At 34.6% G+C, this 22539-nt stretch overlaps 1 protein-coding gene across 2 annotated transcripts in view; it reads right to left on the bottom strand.

Annotated features, from left to right (window-relative positions):
* The window catches only part of LIN28B (lin-28 homolog B), a 128774-nt gene that overhangs the window by 100822 nt on the left and 5413 nt on the right, over window positions 1-22539 (bottom strand). Inside the window, exons 1-2 of one of the 2 annotated variants that reach the window (XM_072738112.1) lie at window positions 19495-19900; window positions 18426-18610 (exon numbers count right to left, since the gene is read on the bottom strand). In XM_072738112.1, coding sequence (XP_072594213.1) covers window positions 18426-18610; window positions 19495-19504 — 195 coding nt within the window. In that variant the 5' untranslated portion in view covers window positions 19505-19900. Of the gene's footprint in view, window positions 1-18425; window positions 18611-19494; window positions 19901-22539 lie in introns of those variants that run through there. The other variant, XM_072738111.1, reaches the window with a different exon arrangement.

The raw sequence follows: 22539 nt of genomic DNA, 5'->3' as shown, positions 1-22539 counted from the left end.
TCCAACCTGACCCTAAGTGCCAAGGCTGAGAAAGTCCCCTGTGGATCGTTAACCTATACTTTTCCTTAAAAATACCACCATATGTACCTCAGAATATAATTTTTAGAATGCTGTAGAATTCAGACTTAGAGTTATCTCATTAATATTTTTTTTCTTTCTCTCTCCAAATAAAACACCTTCTTTTACTTTGTTCCTTATGGTCCAATTTTCCTGAAACTGATTTCCAGAGTTCAAATATTACTGTGAGATTTTTAATAACTTAAAGATGCTCTATTTTATACTTCATATGGTTAGTCTATGTTCCTATTTTTCACAGTAGAGATAGAAAGCAGAAAGAGATGGGAAGTGGGAGTTGGTGCATGAGAGCAGATGTTTTCATTCATTTTGTTTTGCTTATTGCTATAGCTCACCTATTAGGTATTCAGTAATTTTTGTTGAATAAACTGATGAAGCTAGCTCTTGATTAGACTGCCTACCACCAGATTCCCTTTGAGGAGTGATCTACCCGCAGAAGCTCACCAGTGGAAGACCCTAACATCAAGTCATACCATACCCCAAAGCTTCTTCATCTAATTGGCCTAATTTTCAGGTGCATATTCTTTTAGGTACTAACATAAGAGCAACCTAATTAAGACTCTGCTCTGATGAAGACCTCAAGTATAGATGGTCAGAAGTTGTATGGCATTTTAAGATTATTTTTAAAATTACTGATTGGACGTGGGGGGTAAAAGAAGAGTCATGAGTTAGAAATGATACTACATTTTCATATCCAAGCAAGTCATTTTGGTGTAAATCCTGAGATGAGAAAGCGTAAGGGGCTTGTCCTCCAAACTGGAACTCAGTACATATCAAAGAAATTGTTACTGGTGCAAGTTTTACCCAAGGAAATAGAATAAAGGGAGAGAGAAGGTAAGAGTCACAGAAGTAAAAGAACAGTAAGTCTTATCACAGTACAATGTAAAAAACTGCTCCCTCGTGACTGATTAAGCCAACTTAAGTCTCGTCCCTGCTCCTGGACTTAAAATAGTTTTTAGGAGAAAGAGATGGAGTCATCATTCCCAGGGACACAGAAAGGCAGAGATGAATACATAAACCAAAGAAGTGGGGTCTTGATCAGAAGGATGGAAGGAAGAAATGGATGCTGGGTATACAACCCACAGCTTCTACAACAAAACACTTAGATCTTTTTCACACAAGCAGATATCAAGACAGACCAGCCCCATCCTCTACTTGAGAAACGGACATGCATTCATTATGCTCTTTACTTCCGTTATGAACAAAGATGTAGATAACTGTATTTTTCTCCATTATGTTTTATAGCGTGTGGGTAGTCTTCGTTTATCTGCTAAGTTTGAGCCCTGCCAACCCTTATCCCATATATTTTTTTCTGCATTATATCAATTGCAGCATTATCTATGGTTTTTTTTTTAAGTTAAAAAAACAAACAAAAAGAGAACAGTCAGGATACCTGGTACTCCCCTTTCAGGCATGAGGCTAGGCACTTAAACTACATTAACTCAAATCCTCACAACCCTGTAAAATTAGTATTTGCTACCTGATTTCTATAGCTAGGAAGTTTGAGGTAATGAGACAAAATTCAAACAGTTAGAAAGCACTGGAGCTGGGATTCAAACCCAGTTCTATCTTACTACAAGGTCTCCACTCTTTACATGTAATATCATTCTCAAAAAAGAATAATATCATTCTCATCTCCCTAATGATGTGACTCTTAAAATATTTATTGAACACCCACATCAGTTTTCTCTGGATTTAAGAAAAGAATTAACAGGTTAGTCCTTCCCCTCCAATAAACTGCAGACACTTTAAACTTAGCAATAAACTATGGTAATAAATACAGCACAGACACCACCATCTTTTTCTGCTAAGGGTTTGGGTACAGAAACCCAAAAGTATTCTGGACCCAGAAGCGCAGTTTACCATACATAACATATAATGAACATTAAGAGTGACATATAAAAGGGAAATGAAAATAAACTGAACACTGTGAGTTCGCATATGCTCTTTTGGTCAATAAGAATTGTTAGTTCTCTATAAGCCATACCTTTTTTTTTATTTTTAAATAAGCCGTATCTTTATATCCAATGGAAGATAGGGAAAAATGTTCCTAATCTAATATGCTTTCTTCATTATTAAAGAAATGTTTATGAGTAGGAATTATATGAAAAGCATGCACTTATGTATTATAGGAAATACAAAATTTGGTAAAACAATTCCCCTTAGAGTTTATATATTTGAGGGAGAGAGAACATGTGTGAACTGGGGTGGGGAGAGCCAAAGGGAGAGAGATAATCTTTTTTTTTTTATTTTTTGAGGGGGGGGGGGAGACAGAGACAGCGAGCATACAAAGCAGGGAGAGAGGTGGAGGCAGAGGGAAAAGCAGGCTCCCTGCTGATCCCAGAATCCTGGGCTCATAGCCTGAGCGGAAAGCAGTGGCTTAACTGCGCTACCCAGGCACCCCAGGGAGAGAGTGAGAATCTTAAACAGGCCCCCTGGCCAGTATAGAGCCCTACATGGGGCTGGATCTCACCACCCTGAGATGACCTGAGCCATACCAAGAGTCAGATGCATAACCGACTGAGCCAGGTGCTCCGAGTTCACCATTTTTTTTTTAAGATTTTATTTATTTATTCATGATAGACACAGAGAGAGAGAGAGGCAGAGACACAGGCAGAGGGAGAAGCAGGTTCCATGCAAGGAGCCTGACGTGGGACTTGATCCTGCGACTCCAGGATTGTGCCCTGGGCCAAAGGCAGGCGCTAAACCGCTGAGCCACCCAGGGATCCCCCAAGTTTGCAATTTCATAAGAGAAACAAAACAAGATATAACAGAAGACAATGTATGACAAGTGACCCATTATTTATAAAGAGTTTTGGAGTTCATAAGGAGGAATTAAGAAATTCTAATTAGAATAAGGAAAGTCCTCAGAAAAGAAGGACCTGAATCTGGAGCTGGAATCTGAAAGATGGCAAGATTTCCAAAAGTGAATATAGGAGGAATTTAGGGAAAAGACAAAGTCCTATCTGTGCAAAGGAAAAAGACAAAGACGTACAGGTTATGTTTACAGTGACAGATTCTAATTCCAGTGATCCTGGGGTCCCAGGATCGAGTCCTGAGTCAGGCTTCCTGCAGGGAGCCTGCCTCTCCCTTTGCCTGTGCCTCTGCCTCTCTCTCTCTCTCTCTCTCTCTCATGAATAAATAAATAAAACAAAAAAAATTTAAAAAATAAAAGAAAAGTAACAGGCAATAAAGCTCTGGAGGAGAGCGAGTATTTTTTAAAAATTCAGAAATAGCTATGTCCAAGGTAAGGACCAAAGGTAGATACACTTGCCTGATCACAAGCTGGCCCAGCCTTGGCTTGAACGGCATCTTCCACCCCCTTTCCTTGCTCCTTCTACACATCAAACACCCAGTAGCAGAGCTGCACACTGGCCTTTCCAAGAGGCTCTTTCCACCTGTCCACATCTTTGCACATTCATAATACGTAATGCCCTCAGAGGCTGGCAAGTCTCTAGGTATTTCCAAGGCCAATCTCAAATGGTCTCTATTTGTAAAGCCTTCCCTGCTGCTAAAAGCATGGGCAATTCCTACCCTAATGCTGCTATCTTAGCATTTACCACTATTGTAACTGTTGGTCTCTCAGATCTTTCTCTCTTTCTCTCTCTCTCACACACACAAACACACACACCTGCACGCTTCTTAAAGACAGAGACTGGATATTAATGATCTTAATAATCATTATAGTGTCCAATAAAGTTCCATTTTCCCTCCTGCCTACATACAACCCCTTTCCTCTATTAGAATATCCTTTTCCTTGTTCTTTGTCTTCTCATTCTTCATCCCTCATCACAAATTTACTGCCCCAAAGAAGACTTCTGACCGAAAGATTAGGTCAGGTTCCTCACAGTTAGACTTATGGCACCACGAACCTTTTCTTGATAGCACTCACAGTGGTTTTTATTTTCATTTGTGTGACTGGACTGTCTCCCCTACTGTTCTTCAAGCAACCTGAAATCAGAATCCCTGTCTGAATTTTGCTCATAATTGAATCTCCAGCACTTAGCAAAAGATAAGCACATTAATATAAAATCTAAGGAGCTAAAAATGTTGCTGGAACCTAAGAGCATAGCTCTGTAATCATACTGCTGGCTCAATTGCATAAAATTAGGCAATTAGGCATTCTAAGGTCATTTTTTCATGTATAATAGTAACTCTCACAGTTGTGAGAATTCAATGGATATAAAATGCTTAGTATAGTTCTTGGCACATGCAAGCACTCTATAAAAGCTATACGATAACTATTGTTATTATTCTGTGTCATTGTTAATGATGTCACGATTACCATCATTCCTACAATACTGATTGACTATAACTGAAGGGCTCTCTTGTGTTGACAGAACAGAAGCACTGGTTGAGGGGAGATTCACCAGTGGCTTTGGGATGACTGACACACAGGACCAAATGGTAACAAAATAGAGTCTATCCCCAGGCATGCAGTAGTGGGAACTTAATATTAGCAAGCAGCTAAAAACCAAAACAAACATAAATGCTTATCTGGAGCAGGGCTGAACAGTAGAAAGAAATATATGATTGCATTCTAACTATATTTTTGAAGTTATTGTATCAAAAGATTGCTTACACTTACCATTTTTATATTACCTGAAAGATACTTGCTATTATATTTTTGTATTTGCCCTTGAGTACATAATATTTAAAATTTTCAAAATATCTTAGGTTCATTCCTTAAAACCTACGTATTATGTAATATTTAATTTTACGTTTATCATTTACAATTACGTTTATCACCTGTCAGATTAAAAATATGACTTCTAAAAAATAAATAAATAAATAAATAAAAAATAAATAAATAAAATATGACTTCTAAAATCCTCACTAGGCTAATTGTGAGATTCCATCATCCCTTTGCTTAAGTTTTTCAACCCAGGATCAACAACTAGAAGAGACTTAAAAAATTCATGTACAACTCAGTAAGTGATTGCCCTTTCAAGATGAAGAAATGCTGGCAGAAATATCTCTTAGTACAATGGAAGAAATTTGGGCCCTTCAGCAATCTTACATTACATTTTATACTGTTAACCCCACCGAATCTGCATTTTTTTGCTCATCTTGGGGAGAAAAAAAATTTTGTGAACAATCTCTCTAAGAAAGTAAATAATTACATTTCTAGATCTATCATTATCAATTTATTCTGTTAGCCTATTTTATGATTCAGTTTGTGATCAAAAGTCCTCCTCTAAGCAAAAATATGTTACACACAAAGATGTTATCTTTAAGATGACAGGCGAATGCAGAGTAAAACATTTCATATATAATTTCTTAGGAAATTAGGTAAATGCCACAAATATCAGTTAAGTGTTTAGAAAAGCTAAAATTACCTAATCACCCATTGCTTTTATTTATAACTCATGGTCCTCCTCGACGTGAGGAAAATCACTGGCAACAGCCAAGAGATAAGATACAAAAGATTTAACCAAAGCTAAGTAAAGAGAGAAAAGTGTGAAGGACGAGGTTCGACTTTGCTATAATGCCTAAACAGACAAAGTAGACTTCTTTTCCAGTAACAACAGAAATATCCAGCTGTCCCAAAAACAAATTTTAAATTAACTTAGAGTAAATTTGAAAAACTCTTATCTGTTATTAACCTTTTCTCAACCATCCTCTTCTCCAAGGGATGGTACTTCTGCTAAAGACAGACATTTTGTGCTGAGTGATTGCTTTTTCCTGGTATCTCTAGAGCTAGGGCCCCAGGCTTCCTTCCCGAAGGTGCAAAAGGAGGGGGAGGGGAGAAACAAGGGAAGAAGGACACTAAAGAGAGAGTCCCCTTAGAGCCTTCATGATTCCTAGTGGCAGATCAAATGATAATGTTAGGACAGGGAATAATTTGGGAACAACATAGCACTTTAAATATTTTGAGTAATTTTTTTCAATTTACAGCTAGTTTTTTTAATGTAAGTCAAAATAATTAACTCTATTGTCTTAAAATCTTACTCTGAAAACATTTTCCTATGCTTTATGAGATTTTCCAAAAAAACATTCAGATTTTGTAAATTTGGGAAACTGAATATATGTCAAACATTGAATCTCACAGGAAGTTCTGGATTACCTTTACATATAGTATTGGTTTAATAGCTACCAGATACTTTTAAAGGTAAAGACAGAAAGGATGGAAAAGTGGTCAAAACCTAACAAGGCAATTTCCCAAACATTATCTGTTAACATTTTTAAAATCAGAATGTCTTTGCAAAAATAAACATGAAACCCCAAAATAAAGAATAGGCACTGAAATAAAGGTCTGTATTTACTTGGCCTTTCATGTATTTCAACGACTAAAAAAATTATTTTCTCTTTTATTATGAAGTTTATTTTTGGAAAAAGAAAATCCATTAATGAACCATATAGTAACCCACATGAAAATAAGTAGCAATACCCCAAATGGTATTACTCCCACAGATGAGCCTTATACTTTTAAACAAACATGAAGTCACTTAAAGCCCATGTTCATTTTAAAAATTACTGTTCTCTACACAAGTTAAAAAATTTTTTGCAGGAGGAAAACACAGAATTATAAAAGGAAAACACTCAACCTTTCACCTTCTAATATCAAATTTTGTTTGAAGAGTAGGAAGAAAAAAGCATGTAGTACACACACCAAAAAACCCAGTAGCATTTTTTTTAAAGTAGGCTTTTGTTTGTTAATATTTTTATTTTAAACTTACAGTGACATTAAGATACAAAATAAGATTACTTCTACAATAAATACCAATACCAGATTCAAATACTTAATAATAGCTTTGGTGTTATATGAATAGCTTGTAACCCAAATGTATATGAAGGAAGACACCGAATTGAAAAATTTAATATCCTAAGCCTTTCCCAAAAGTAAAATTTCTGTGACAATTTAAACGTTAAAATAAATGTCAATAAATATTTACATTAATTAAACAGAAACTGAAATATTCGGCTCAAAGCACATGCAAAATAAATCACTTGCTATAAATTTTAATGTCAATAAAACATGGACCAAGCACATTAATTACCAACTTCATGCCAGATCCTAGTTATTGAAAAGCTGATATATCCCCCATTATTAATAGAAACTTGAGAAGCTTTTCTATATATCTCAATAAATTTTTCGTATTTTGAAATCTAATTAACCAAGTTACTGTGGATTGATAACAAAATCATAGGATTAAATATCACATTGCTCTTTAAGACCCACAGACTATAAAAATGTATGAAACAATGCTTTTCTATGGAACAACAGTCTGGAACATTTTACTGAAATATAATATTTTAAATAAATATGTACCTTAGATTTTAAGTATTCTCCTCACAAGTCTTTTTAAAGTATTTACATGCTTAGAAATATCATGGCCAAAGAACACTGTATTTTAAAAATCCTTGAGAAGATTCTCTTTTAAAACTACCATTGTTTCAAATATTTTACTTATTATTTAGTGATAGCTATATTGTTTACTAAAATAGAAATTAAATATTTCAAAAGATAGCTTAAGAGCAAATTAAAATAACCATAAGATTAAATATTTCATGATTCATACTAAAATCACAACATAGTGACTAAATCACCAAATTAGAAATATCAACATTTTCGTCACATCATCTAACTTCATAATAAAGTATCTGTCCATTGATATTAATAGCCTAAGAGCTGGAGAGCATTTTTTCCCAAACAGCTACCTATACTGCTTATTATTACTGAAAGGTTAGATGGAAGAATAACAGAAAATGCGACCAATTAATTTCTTCCTATATTTACACACAGTCCTATACCACATTTCTTTCTTTTTTCCTACCAGCAATTTTTCCTTGCTAAATCATCCCAACCACTCCTACTTTCTTTACACCATGAGTTCTGAGAAATAAGCAACAATTCAAATGATGCTAAACGATAATAGAAAAATAAGTACACTGCGAAAGTACCACAATGTAGATAAAAAGATGAGTATTATTTTAAAAATCTATTTAGTAACTTTTTTGGCTTCCTAAAAAGACAACAGTTTACATGTATGTAAACTGAGGTATAGTTGTTCAAAAACAAATATTTTAATGTCATAAAACACATGAATTCAATAAATATTTCAATGAATATTTCATACAAACATAAAACTTTGATATCTTACTCCTTTTGAGATGCACTTCCAACCTATCTGTAACTAACCAAAAGGGAAGTCACGTGACTTGCACAATGAAAGAGAAAGAACAGTTTTCTTTCCTTTCCTTTCTACAGGAAGAAACAAAAGCTCGGTATTAGCTATCCAAGGCCAATGGGTGGGGCCTGCAAGCCAAAAAGCTGTAATGGATTGAGGTTAATCTTAATGGGGGCCCACTTTAACCTTCTGAAAGCATCAAAAATGTGAAAACTGTAACCAAAGCTTACAGAAAATAAGAAGCATTTAATGTAAGGTAGTTTTCACAACTAGAAAATTCTACAAGGACAGAATTCAGTTTATAAACAATTTTGCTGCTTTTGTTGGGGTAAAATCACCTAACTGTGATCCCCTACACTGATACACACACCATCCCCCACCAGGCAGCACACAGATACTTCACAAGCTTCTTGAATAAATAGGAGTATCCAATGTCCAGGGTGATGGGTGGTCCTGAGGTCCTGAACCAGAGCTGTATACTTTTAAGGGATGCAGAGATAAGAACAAAGTGTTTTGTGTTTGTTTAAATCTGGTTCTATATTTAAAGTCTTCACACCACTATTCAGAGTTCATAAACTTGTACTATAATTCAAGCAAATTTTAAGTGTCAGTATAAATACCAGAAATTAAATACATCAAAACAAAATAAATAACTATGGGACTTTTTATAGAGCTGACTGAAATTAACTAATTCAATTTTTAAAAGTAACCACTACATTTCAAAGGTGTAAAATCTCAACCTAACATAGAATATCACTGCACTTTCAATACCAATGGGTGCTTTTTATAGTATCTTATGAAATAACATATATTTAAATAAAATCATACACACCAAATAAGTTGCAAAGCAATGAAAAACTTCTAAATTAGTGAAATTAACCCACGCAGAATCACAATCAAGCATCAGCTACTATGCCCATTTTTTTATACTCCAGGCTTTATTATAAGTCTAATAGAAAGAGATTTTTTACAGAGCAGAAAGGCAGGATTTACAAGTGGCCCAAGGAAAAGATAAGCAATGAATAGTTCTGACCCCAGCTTCTCTGGCTTGATCAAGTGGGTCTGCAACCTGAGCCAAAGGGCGCAAATTCCTCACCATTCAAAATTCTTCAATGGCATGGGGGAGGAAACAGTGAAAGGGGCAAACGTGCAAATCCAACTGTCCTTAGATTTAGTATTCAACTAAAAATTTTAATTACAGAGCTAAATAAATGAGTTTGATACAGTGGATTAAATTTCAGATTCACAGTTTAACCAATCCTAAAAAAGAAGTTTTTTTATTTGTTAAAACTGAAAACAAATTTATTCATTTATCTTCGTAAATGTGGGACTTAGAACTGTGTTAGGTATGTGTCTCTAATATCATTTAATCTATTTAAGGAAGTTGTTCAAAGTGGAATTAGTCTCCAAGTACCAGTATTTCCATTCTATAAGCAAAATGATGTATTATTAAAATCATACTTTGGAAAAAGGCAGTTGATAGAACTCATTCAGAGCTCCACAATATATCAACGATCCAGTAAGATTTTTAAAAGCAATGGATAGAACTTATGTTGTTACACTTCTATCACAGTCTCAACTAAGGATAAAGAATTCATCTGAATGAAGAGAATGTTAAAAGAATTTAGGCATCATAGTATTTAGGAACACCATAGCTACTTATTAGTAACAGCCTAGGCAACTGCTTACAAAGCTTAAGGAAATAAATGATCATGAAGAAACCATGGCCAGAGTAGACTCATTTTGAATTTTACACAGAATCTTTAGATAATACAGCACAATAAAACTGAACAAAAACCTTAAAGTTATGAGCAAACTTAAAAGATTCTGAAGTAAATGTTAACGTTAAGATTAATAAAGTAGTAAATGAAAGTGGGTTTGATTTTAAAAAGTAGATTGTTTTAACAAAAAGGTTTAAGCAGTAGTGTGTCATTAATAGCACAGTGAAATGATTCTAAACATTAATAAAGACAATTTCTACATATAAAATCTAAAAACTAGGTATTTTAAGACTGATGAGAAATCACTGTATTTAGCTCAAAATTTGAAAACTAACATTTATTATTTTATGATAGTTTTCCCCAAATTAAATGGGTAGAAGCTGCAAAAGTAGGTTTCATAAGAAAGTGAGTGGGGGATGGGGAAAAAAATGACCCATTGCTTTTATACCTCGAGTGAAAAGAATGAGAATTGGAGAAATCTTATTAAAAAGTTTGCTAAAAAGAAGAAAATAACATATAGCAAACTGGAGAGCAAACTCTTAAATCTTTATCACCCAACACTGCTTTACACTTACTATGTGATCAATAGAAAAATACTTGGATATGGAACCAGAAATTTTTCTAACTAACCATTTTCTCAAAAGTTAGTACTTTTATGCAATAAACCATCTTGTCAACTTACAGTTCTAAGAATGTTTACTCAGTTGACATAGAACTTCATTAAATTTCTATCAAGAAATGCATCAATAAGCCTAATATGCCCTTTAGGTAAGCAATGAGTTTATACTGCATGAAAAAGTTATCATCAGGATAAATAAAATGACGGAAGATCAGTGAAATGTTTATTAATTAATTTTACTTTTACAAACACAGAAACTACAAGTGAAAAGGCAAGCAGAAATAACTATAAAGAGGAACAAAAGAAAACATTAAAATAACTGTAGAGTGTATCTAATAAAGGATACTGAGTTGTAGCTTATGTCTAAGGTGACAAAGTTAAAAAGAGCCACGTCAGTTAACCAGTTACTATGACATATCAATAATCATATAGAACAACTAAACCTCTTGTCTTCATGGGTGAACGACTACAAATGGACACAAGGGAACTTTTTGGGGGTGATGAAGTGTTCTGCATCATGACTGTGGTGGTGGTTACATAATTTGTCAAAATTCATCTAACAGTACGCTTTAATTTGGTGAATTTTATTCTATATAAATTATACCTCAAGAAAAGCAGACAAGGCCAAAAAATAAATGAGATGAGCTTACTTATCTTTTAAAAATTCTGACGAGTTATATGGTGAGAATATTAATAAAAATATAGTGGTCTAAATAAAGATTAAAACCAAAACCTGGTATTGTTGCATTCTTAAATTATTTTCATGTACACTACCTGCATGAACTCTTACCCTAGCCCCGAAAAATAGGGAGAAAAGACATTATTGAACACATGTCACCCATGGGAACACTGAAGCTTGGAGGAAGTGACTAGCCAAAAGTAAGAAAACCACCAAGTGGCAGAGCCAAATCCAAAACTTCATTTCTGATACTCTACCCCTTAGTCTACCAGACTACTACTTCTTAGAAATAGTAACCATGTACAACAAGCATCACTGAGCCCTTACTATACCCCAGGCTCAGTGTTAAATGCTTTACATGTTTAGTAACATTTAATCCTCATAATAACCCTATACAAAAATGGTTATTGTTTTGTCCCCTCCCTTTATGGGACCCTGAGACACTGACAAGGTAACTCATTTCCCCTACAATCAATAAATTGGGATTTGAATACTGATCTATTTGACCAGAAACTATACTACTGTACAGTATCTCACAAGGATTAAATAATTTGTAATAGTCAAAGAGGTATTAAATTATCACAGCAGATCTATTTAAAATAGTATTTATTCCTTCACTTATACTAAAGAATACACAAACTGGATATATACAATGGAATCTAATGATAAAACAAACTATTAAAACAACCAATATAACTAATCACTTCCAAGCCTTGATTTATATCCTGATATTGTAAACAATATTAAGCAATATTACATGCCATAAAATTATAATTAAATGCTTTGTATTTCACTGTAAGGGAAATTAAGCTATTAACATTATACAGCACATTGTGCCCAATTTTAAAGAGGGCACATTAAAATAGGTACCAATTTAATTTTCTACCATGAATATATATTCATGGCCACTGAAAACAACTTATCTGTGATTTTACTGTGAAAACTAGTTTAACATTTTAGTTTATTTATTAAACACACACTTGATACACAATTTATACAACACCTGGAATAGTTAGGTATTAATGACTCCAATTTGCCGCTGATTATATAAAAAAAAAAAAAGATAAAATTAAATATATCAATTATCTGTAAATCTTAGGTTAGACAGCATTTCCAAATTGCCAAATATTTAGAAACTGGGTGGAGGCTTTCATTTTCAGATAAATTTCCATTTTGTTGCTAGATAGAAAATAAAATCAATCCTCATGTATCAAAATGCAATGTAACAAATACTTTTGTTACTTATTTGATAGAAGTACTCATTAAAAGATAATTTCTAAATGTACCCCACTGATCTGCAGTGTATTTTATTGAAAATGTATTTTCTTAAGTATGTTACTGTCTTGATATTAGAAAATGTTATAATCACATTATTTTAGAGAAGAATATAAACCATAGAAGTTTCTTATGGACTGTATATGTTACAATGCCATTACCTATATATTGAACAAGCTGAATTTCTTGTCACTTAAAATCAGTGAGAAATATATCAAGATATAAAGAATTGATAATAGTAACTATTTCATGTGTAGTTCCAAATCAAATCAAAGAAATATCATATTTAAAGCAATATATTTTCAGTTTAATTAATCAGAAACCCCTCACTTTGTTTAGATTATACTTCGATTAGAAATAAAAAACACAGCACACCATATTTTTAACTAGTAACTTTTAGGTTAATCACAAAACCACAAGGACTACTCAGTTAAGATACACAAAACTATCTGCAACATCCATGTGATTTCTGAGCAGAAAGAATTCTGGCAAGTTTAAATAATCAGGCTTCATTGCTGCCCAAAAGCAACAAAATTTACAACAACGATCTCACTTTTTATCTAGGATGTTGAATACAGGCAAGAAAGAAGTCTTTAACTTATGAAATCCAAGAACTCTAAGATTCAGTAAAGGTAGGTTAAAGTTGCCATGCTAAATACTTGTAAGTAGTCTCTCACATATTTGTTTAAAAAACAATTATTTGATTTATTGCCTTCATTTTTTATGAACAGTCTTTAAAAAAAGAATGAAAAAATAAGAGGAACATACTTAAAACTTGACAATAATGTTGATTCATTTTTACTGAAGTATAGTTGGTATTCATCAATAGTATTTAACATGAGGAAGACTATCTTAAATATATGCCCAATTCACACATCATGTTTAAACTGAATTAGAATAAAAATATCTTTTTAGAAGTAAACAAAAAAAACGGGTCTTGAAAATGAACCACGCATTTGAAAATCAGAAGGAAAATATCTATTATCTTTTAAGATAATAATAAGTGATAAAATTTTTATTTAAATGTCTTTACGTGTGTTTTTATGATTAAAGACTTTAACACATTTCCTTTGGTATTCTTCCAAATTGGTCAGCTAGGCAAGTCATCTTGAAATCTTGGTAGCTTTAGGAGCCATTTTCAAAATATTATAATGTATAACTCACTAACAAATGAGCTATAATTGTTACATGACCATGTTTTTTTTTTATTTCTAAGACTTTGATTTGTTTAAATAATTTTTGAAACATATTTTCAACAGCTCCAAGAATAATAATCACAACTATTCTGCATGTGAAAAAATGGAAAATATGCTAAATTATGATAAAAACAAAGATGGTTAATAAATTGATGATGAAATATTATGAAAAAAATCCTTAAACATGAACATACTAGAGTAAGTCTGTTTCCATAAAATGCATAATAATCACTAAGACATGAACTCTCTACTACATCAATTGAACTGTGTATAATACATAAAATGTTCATATATTTAAAAACTGTTCATCTCCAAATGTTTTCATATCCTATACCATTAATAAAAATGCTTTAAATTTATCTCGGTAACAGTAATTATTCTTACGTCTTCTACTTGATATGTTGCTTTGATAAGTTTTCTGAGCAAATAAAAGGAACATAAAATATATAAAATTATAATATGGATATTTGTGTTTTCCATTAAAATCAAAGTATAAACCAAAAATAAAGAGCATAATAAGAAGAAAACACCAATACTTGAAATGTAAGTTAAGAATCCAAAACCAAATTATTAATAAATACTTATGCCTATCAAGTAATGGTAGCTAAATTTACAGTCATTTTGAAATTGTTCTTACTCTTTGGAAAAGAATTCTTACGTAAATAGTGAAATAAATGGCATATTTATATTAAAAATTCTTTGTACCACTGATGGTAAAGAATTCCAGATACAGAACTGAACAAGCAAAGAAAATATTATTATGCAAATGAGCTGAAGAGAGGAAAATAAGGAGAATGGATTCTATCCCCCCCACCCCAATAAAATAAAGTTTACTTTATCTCATTGGGTGAGGAAATGACTTGGAAATAAGTTTCAAAATTTATGTAAAGAAAAACTTAAATGATAATAAACATCAATAGGTAGTTATTGGGTAACATTGCCTTTCTCCAAAACATCTAACTTCAATTTCTATGTGACTCATCTAAACTATCATTAAATATTTAAGTTCTGTCAAAGTTTATATTTCAAAAGGATGCAAGAGACCTTTCCAGGTAGTTTAAACACATTATACCACAATCTAACTGTGGATACATGTTTTTAACATTTATCTTATCAGTAACAATAAACTAAAAGAAGTATTAATTATTAGCACTTATAAAATATTTGTACTCTAACTGGTGAGATCACCTAGGTAGCAACCTACACTTAGAAATCTGTATTAACAATCTATTATATTCTTACTTCAATTGAGAGACAAATCTCTGTGCTTTGCACTAGACTCTCAAAAGTAAGGAATTCCTACAAATGTATCCTATTCAACAAATTAAATCATCATCAAAATTATCCAATTTTAGTTATTAAATGTTTTAAGGAACAACTCAAAAACAATAAGCTATAACAAAGCTCAAAAATACAAGTATCTATATATTCTTGCAAGTTTTTAAAACTACTATTAAACGCTATCAAGTTTCCATATTAACATGTGTCAGAATACATATATTCATTACCAACCCATAATCATGTGATCATTTATATCACAAGTTAACAATATTAGGAAGTCATATGAAAACCACCCATGGTCATATACCATCTTCAAATAACAGAATCTCATTGCATTTATCAATGAGATAGGAAAGGTACAGCACCTAAATTCATTTATTTTTGAGAAGGTGATGACATTCCAGAGATTACAAGAAAGTTTGTATTCTTGCCAACAAATTTTAAATAGAATTACGTAACTATGAATACACAGCTGTTTAAAAAAAAAACATGCATATATTCTCTTCGTTTCATAGCAACTAAATTGCTCTCGATGTGAAGTTATTTGCAGTCAAGATTGTTTTGCTATTCCTATTTATTCTTACATATTTTACTTATCATTGAAGTATATATGTAGTCGATATTTTTTAAAGAAAAATAATACTGGTTAGCCATGGCATAAATTTTTAAATATTATGTTAAACTAAAATTATTTATTTCCCCAAATATATACTATTAAAAATGTTTCATATTAGTTTAAAAAAAAATGTAATGACACATGTACTTCTGAAGACTCAAAAAAACAAAAAACAGAAAACAAAAAAACCATCCCATGTATTTAAAATAATGAATAGAAAAAAAAAATAATGAGTAGATACTGGTCCAGTTGAATATTTAATCTTCCTGATTATCTACAATGCTTATTCTTTCATAATAAAATAGTATACAGACATAATGGGGGAAAATCTAATTTGAATTTACATTAAATACAGTATGCTTTCAAAAATTCTCATACACTAAAAATAGCAGTAAAATAATAAATTAAAAAGTATTTTAAAAACTTGTGTTTAATGATCCTGAATTGCAACCTGTGTAAGTGATGCTGACATGATACCTGCACACATCATTTATGACCATCTAATTATTACTTGCAATTGCCTGGCTAAAATCTGTAGAATTCCTGACTTGTTCAAAACAATGATTCATATGATTTATACGCAAATTATGTGAGTCTCAATATAAGAGAAACTCCTCTACTAAGGCATCAAAATCAGGAAGAAAAAAAAATAAAGCAACTGAAATCTATGTAATTTTTCCCTAAGGAAAAAAGTGAGATATACTTCAAAAAACAAATACTGTAGTCACCAAAAAAAATTCCCTGAAATATCACTTTCTAATTTTAATTTAAAGAATATCATTGTCCTGATTTTTCATATCACAAAAATGCTAATACTTAAGTTTTATCGACTTTTTTACATACTTCTCCCTAATAATGTAAGAATACAAATATACACACTTTATGAGAATTTTTCGCTCATACATCATTTTAATACTGTTTTATTAGTAAATAGATGATTTGTAGCAGAAGAGTAAAGCAAGTTTAATATTAATAATCAACATTTATACTCTAGAAATTACTCACTATCTGTAAATAAAACTTTTCCAGCAATATACTGTTTTATAATGCAGTGGATATATTTATGTTTACCAACATATAACCATTAAATGGCTTAAATTTGGATGTCTTGGGGTTCTAAACATTAATACTGGTTAATAAAATGTCTAATATTTGAATGTATTAAAAGGTAAACACAGGAAACCAAATTATAACAAGGTGTGATCAAAGAAGAAAAGAGCTATTTTTTTTCATTCATCTATAAAACAAATTTATGAGATCGTAAAGAACAATTTAACAACCTACAGAAGGTTCAAAGTGGGGAAAGCCAGAGCCTGAGAGAAAATGGATTTGTCAAAGATTTCAATCATTCAGTCTAGGGAGGAAAAAAGCAGAAAATGTAGGTTCATTTTGCAATATCAAGTAGGAGGCATAAAATCCAGTAGCCTGTCTATGGACTTCTATTTATGTATTTAAACCCTGTTTCAATTCACAGATTATGCTGATCCTTCCACATGTAAACAGCCAATAATGATGGCCAGACCCTTAGGAAAGGAAAACATACACCACACAGTAAGGTCAGGAAGCAACCAACCACCACAGGACAACAGATCAAAACAGAATGGTTTCATATGTTTCTATTGTTTATATACTTCATTTGAAGATGATATTCCTTAGGGAGTAAAGGAGGTTGTAAATATTATCAGGAACATGCAACACGGTATCAAATAAAATACAGACTTTTTATGCAAATATACTAAGCATTTCCTGCCTGTATCTGTCAATCAACCTGTAGTATTGGTAGCCATTCATTCCATTTTGTAAACCTAAATGTCAAGCCAAAATAAATCTGTGTTCTTAATTCGTTTTACTCCGAAGAATTCCTTACAGAGAATCAACTTCTTTCAATGAAATAATCAAACTCGCAAATTGTAAAAATTTTTTTTTTAACTATGGTAAGCAATAGAGAGGAGTGAAAATGCAAAAGGTATTAATTTACTTGTTTGTGGGTTAAAATTCTGAAAATGACAAGCAATGACATTCTGTTTGGTGTTTAAGCAACTCAAAAAATTACAACACAATATAAGCAATGGTGGAAATTTACCCAAAGTAGCAGACTGGAACATTTTAAACACACAAACTGGAGCCACAGCTGGCCACATGTTTTTTTGAGTTTGGTTTCTTAAAGAGACAGTGTCCTTGGACCTATGCCCTAAAAGGGAGCACATTTCTAAAAGGTTTGATTACCAAACATCTTCTCTTGGCATTTCTTCAAATCCATAGTAGGCCAACAGTGTTCTATTTTATTATACTGTAAAATCCAATTTTTTTTCTTGAATCTACAAATGACTCTCTGGGAGGCAGAAATGAAGTAATAGGGTAAGCTACTGTGACTAAGGAAATCTCAAATAAGGAGACCCATAGATCTCTTATACTAGCAATTAAAAAAATTTTTTTTCAAATGACCACTGTGTCTTCATTCATTGCCCCACTCCTTCACTAGGCATAGGCGACAGAGCATATTGTAACCGAGAACACCGGAAGCTACACTACTGCAATTTTGCTGTCGAATAAAGAGGAGGAACTTGCTAATAGAGTCACAAGCAGCTCTCCGGCAGGGAAATTTCAAAGAGATCTCTTTTTCTGTTTCGGAAAAGATACCCAGTAAGGGGACCCTACACCTACCCTAAAAACCAGATTAACTCAGGATTACTAAGGAAGGTTTTTCTCTTTTAGTGTATGTCCATTGACAAAACTGCTGACCAACTCCTGCACATGGGGGCCAAAAAAAAAAAAAAGAAGAAGAAGAAGAAGAAGAAGAAGAGGAGGAGGGGAAAAGAAGTTTGGCTTACTTGGTGTACAAACACATCGACTGGAATATCCAAGGGGCTTCCTTCTCGGTTTATCATGGAGATGAATCCAAATCCCATTCGCACATTGAACCACTTACAGTGGCCAGTTCCGTGCAAAATCTGGGATTCCTCCTCTGTCTGTTCCGGCAGCTTCCCGGGCTCTTCACCACCTTTGCTTGCCCCGCCTGAGTAGAACAGGACACACACAAAAAAAAGAAGAAAAGAAAAGAGAAGTCAGTCTTGTATTTCCAAACTGTTCATTGAAAAGAAAAAGGAAAAAAAAAAAAAAAAAACTGACTGGGGCGTTGGGGGAAGGAAATAGAAAACTCAAGTGAATGGTTTATCTTCTTCCATAGAAAATATTTAAAATGAAAGGGTTAAAGAGGGAAGCCGGGGGTGGGGGGTTGGGTGGGGGGGAGGCACACACTGTTCTATCGATCGCATCAACTTCCACTTTTCTGTACATACGTGTACTTTTTTCATTTAACTCCATTTCTCAGCCACATTTTTTGCAGCACAGCCTGCGGTACTTTACTTGCATATTGCTGCTGTAAACGCTGATCCCACTTACAAAGAGAAAATTCTCAGCCAAACTATTCTCTCCTGGGGGCGCGAGGAGGAAAGAGAAATCGTGGAGATGGTTACAACTGGTTCATGCACATGCGGCAGCGGGCGAACCCAGGCTTATTTGCAATGTGCATTCCCCTCCCCCCCCCCCCAATAACTTTCAATTAAAGTTGGGGTGGGATGGGGGAGGGGGCAGGTGTATAAAAGTTTTCCTGGGCTCACTAACTGAAACTGCGCTTAATCACACTCAAACAATTCAAACAATAGCCCCCTGAAAGCTTTTCAAGTTGTGAATCGGTGTGGGCGGTACAAGGCATTTTGGAGATCTGTAACAATAGGGTGCAGAGAGCCCCACTGCGATGGGGAGCGGGGGTAATGCCCAGTATTGGGGTAAAAGGGGAAGGGAGGGGGGGGACGGGCAAAGAAGGGTGGGAAAGGGGGAGGGGGGGGAGAGAAAGGAAGAGAGAAAAATCACAGTAAAACAATAGAAAAGAAAATTAACCTTCGGCCATGTTGCCCCACGGGCCCTCTGCTCCAAACTCGTGAGATGAAAACTTTCCCTTTGGACCGGAGTGATCTTCTGCATCAATCTAACATCTTGATTTTGTGCGATCACGAATTTAGCTCGCATGGTCTAATGTGCTTTCCCTCTTTTGATTTTTTTTTTTTTTTTTTCCTCTTCTCTCTCCAGTTTCTGGCCCCCTGAGCCACGTGACTTTGTCAATTACATGCTTTCTTGCTACTAATTTCACCTCGGATCCTTAAGGGGCTGGCAAGAGGAAGAGATAACCAATCGCCATTTCATCTAGGCTGACATCAAAATAATTTATGAATGAACACGAAAAACTCAAACATGGTATCTTAAAGACAATTTGGGACGCTCCTTTACGATAAATCAGAATGCTGATTTCGTGCTTTTTCCTTAAACACAATGGAGGGTCTCTGTGAATCGTCGATTTAGGGGGGAAAAAAAAAAAAAAAACCCTGCACCGTCATATATGTGCACACGCGTGCCTTACACACAAGCCTGTCTAAATAATCTCATTTAGGGGGGAAAAAAGCCATTTAAATAAAGGAACCAATGTTACGCTTGCTTTTTTTCCTTTTTCTTTTCTTTTTTTTTTTTTTTTTTTTTTTCCCTCCCCTAAGAAGTCAGCTGCTCTATAGCAGTAAACCTGCCTGGGGTGCAAATTTCATATTTAATTCAAATCTTAGAGGAAAATATGCGATTTGCAAACGATCTAATTAAAACTGATCCCATCCCCGTGAAACTTTGGATAGTTGTAACACACACCTACGGGAGGACGGAAGCACACAATTACCTGATCGTGCCCTGAAAATTTTTTTTTTTTTTCGAATTTAAAATAAGATCCTATGGGGGTGGGGGGAGGAAAATTTACCAAAAAAAAAAAAAAAATTTTTTTTTTTTTAAAGAAAGAAAGAAATTCCGCTAGCACCTTCGTGTACTCAAAAATCATGTTTAGGTTTATCATCTCGGAACGTTTTCAAGGGGGAATTGTAACATTCACAGGTTTCTCCGCCATCTCTTTCCGGGGGAGGAGATGTGATTAATGACTTCCTAAATAACAGCCCAGTTTTGCAGCCCAACGTAGAGTGGACCTCAATCAGTGGCGATTGTTCCCCAAGAGCGAGACGACGTAGGGCGGGGAGGGGGGAGGGGAGGGGAGGGGAGGGGGAGGGGAGCGCCGGGCAGGGGAGGTGAGGAGGAGCCGCCAGCGGGAGAAAGAGGTGGGGGAGAGGAGGCAGCGGTGGGGGGGAGGGGAAAGAGGGGCAAGCGGGAGAGAAAAGGTGGATTCGCACCATATTGATGGGCCCTGACGTTTAGGAGGTGCACTGCCAACGGACGGAAGAGCCCAATAAAGCAAGATCCAGTAACGGGTCGGGCTCCGACCGTGCCTTCCCGGCCCGGCCCCAGGTCCAAAGTGCTCGCCCTTTACCTTTCACACGGACTCAGGGATGGGGATCGGGGATCGCCAGATGCGGGCGCCAGTATCACCGACCTCACCCAACACTGCCGGGAATACTGTGGATCAACGAGATCCGGGCTTCGCTTCCTTTAACACACAAAATAGAACCCGTTCCGCGGAAACACTAAAACGCCCCACCACTCTTTCCCCCACCCCACCCCCCATGTTCTTAAACAAGCAGTTTACGGAGAAACTGTACAGATACCACTTCCCTTCGGCAGAGCTACCGGGGACCCTCCCCCGCCGTCCCCGCAATCCCCCTCCCGCCTCCGCGAACCGGCCACACTCAGTTTCACACAAACTAAAATGTGGGGATTCTGAATCTAAAAGCTTTTGAAGACCTACAGAAGGCACCTATTGACACTTTGTCCCCGTACTAAACAACCAAATATGAACTAATACTGATTGGTTCAGAACCGAAGTAAATGGATGTGTGTGTAAATATGCTCTTTTCAGCTGTTTGTGGTAAAAGGCATCAATCAAAACTGATCAATTTGGAAAGATTTTTCGTGTTTATTTCTTTTGTTGTTCCCCAGGAAAGGAGGCAAAGCTTTCTCATTTTTATTTACTTTGGGGAGAATAACCATGTTTCAGCTGGTAGGGGGGAAAGCAAAAGTGTACAGATCCAAATGATTTCGCAAGTGTGACAAAAGCGCTCAAAAAAAATTATTTGCTAACAAAACATTTTTAGGCATTATTTTAATAGTGGAAACCAACTGATTACACTGATGTGTAATGAAGTAACTTTAATAGTGGCATTTCAGGTGAAACATTTCAGATACTGTGAAACAGAAAAACACTAAGTGATATGTTTTCTATGTTAAAGAATTACTTTTTAAAACCAACATCTGATTTAAAAAAAAAACATCTGAAAAAAAAATCAACACCTGATAACAGAAAAATAATCTGAAAAAGTATTCATGGAAACTGAGGGTAAATGCTATTATTTATATGAAAAATTATCGTAAAATTCACAGACCAGTATAGTCTAGTTTTGTCATAAACACACATTTATGGTTAACAATATTTTGTCTGTAGGTTTATTTTTCAATTAGAAAATAGTTTCGTCATTAAATCAGAAACAACAAATATAGGTGGATTCTGAAACCCTGTTGATTGTTAAATCTGATGAAAGTCAAACCTACAGATATATGTAAGTGAAAAGTGTGAAATACCAGAACTGAACCACATTGAGTGGTGTGGTTATGAGATTCACAGTCTTGCCTGATTGGGGGCCTCCAGTATTAGTGGAATTAAGGTAGGGTTCACTGGACTGGTCACTGGTGTCAGGGGTTATCGACTCATTCATTTCCTGAGAGGGACATCAGCCTTTCAAGTTGTGTAGAAGGGTTTTTTTCCAACTGGGAACTCTGAGAAATCCTCTAACATTCATTCACAAAGAATTTAAGGCAAATACATTTACATACCTGGGGGGGGATGGGGTGGGGGGGAGAGAAGGGGAGAGGAAAGAGTAAAAGAGGAGGAGGGGAGGCGACTGGAAGGGAGAGAAGTGGAGGAAGGGGACAGAATGAGACAGAAAATATCCCTATTTCGGGGAT

This window comes from Vulpes vulpes, chromosome 1 (genome assembly GCF_048418805.1).
Source record: "Vulpes vulpes isolate BD-2025 chromosome 1, VulVul3, whole genome shotgun sequence".
Taxonomy (NCBI): domain Eukaryota; kingdom Metazoa; phylum Chordata; class Mammalia; order Carnivora; family Canidae; genus Vulpes; species Vulpes vulpes.
Note: the sequence above shows the minus strand (reverse complement) of the source record. Positions and strands in the feature narration are given on the sequence as shown.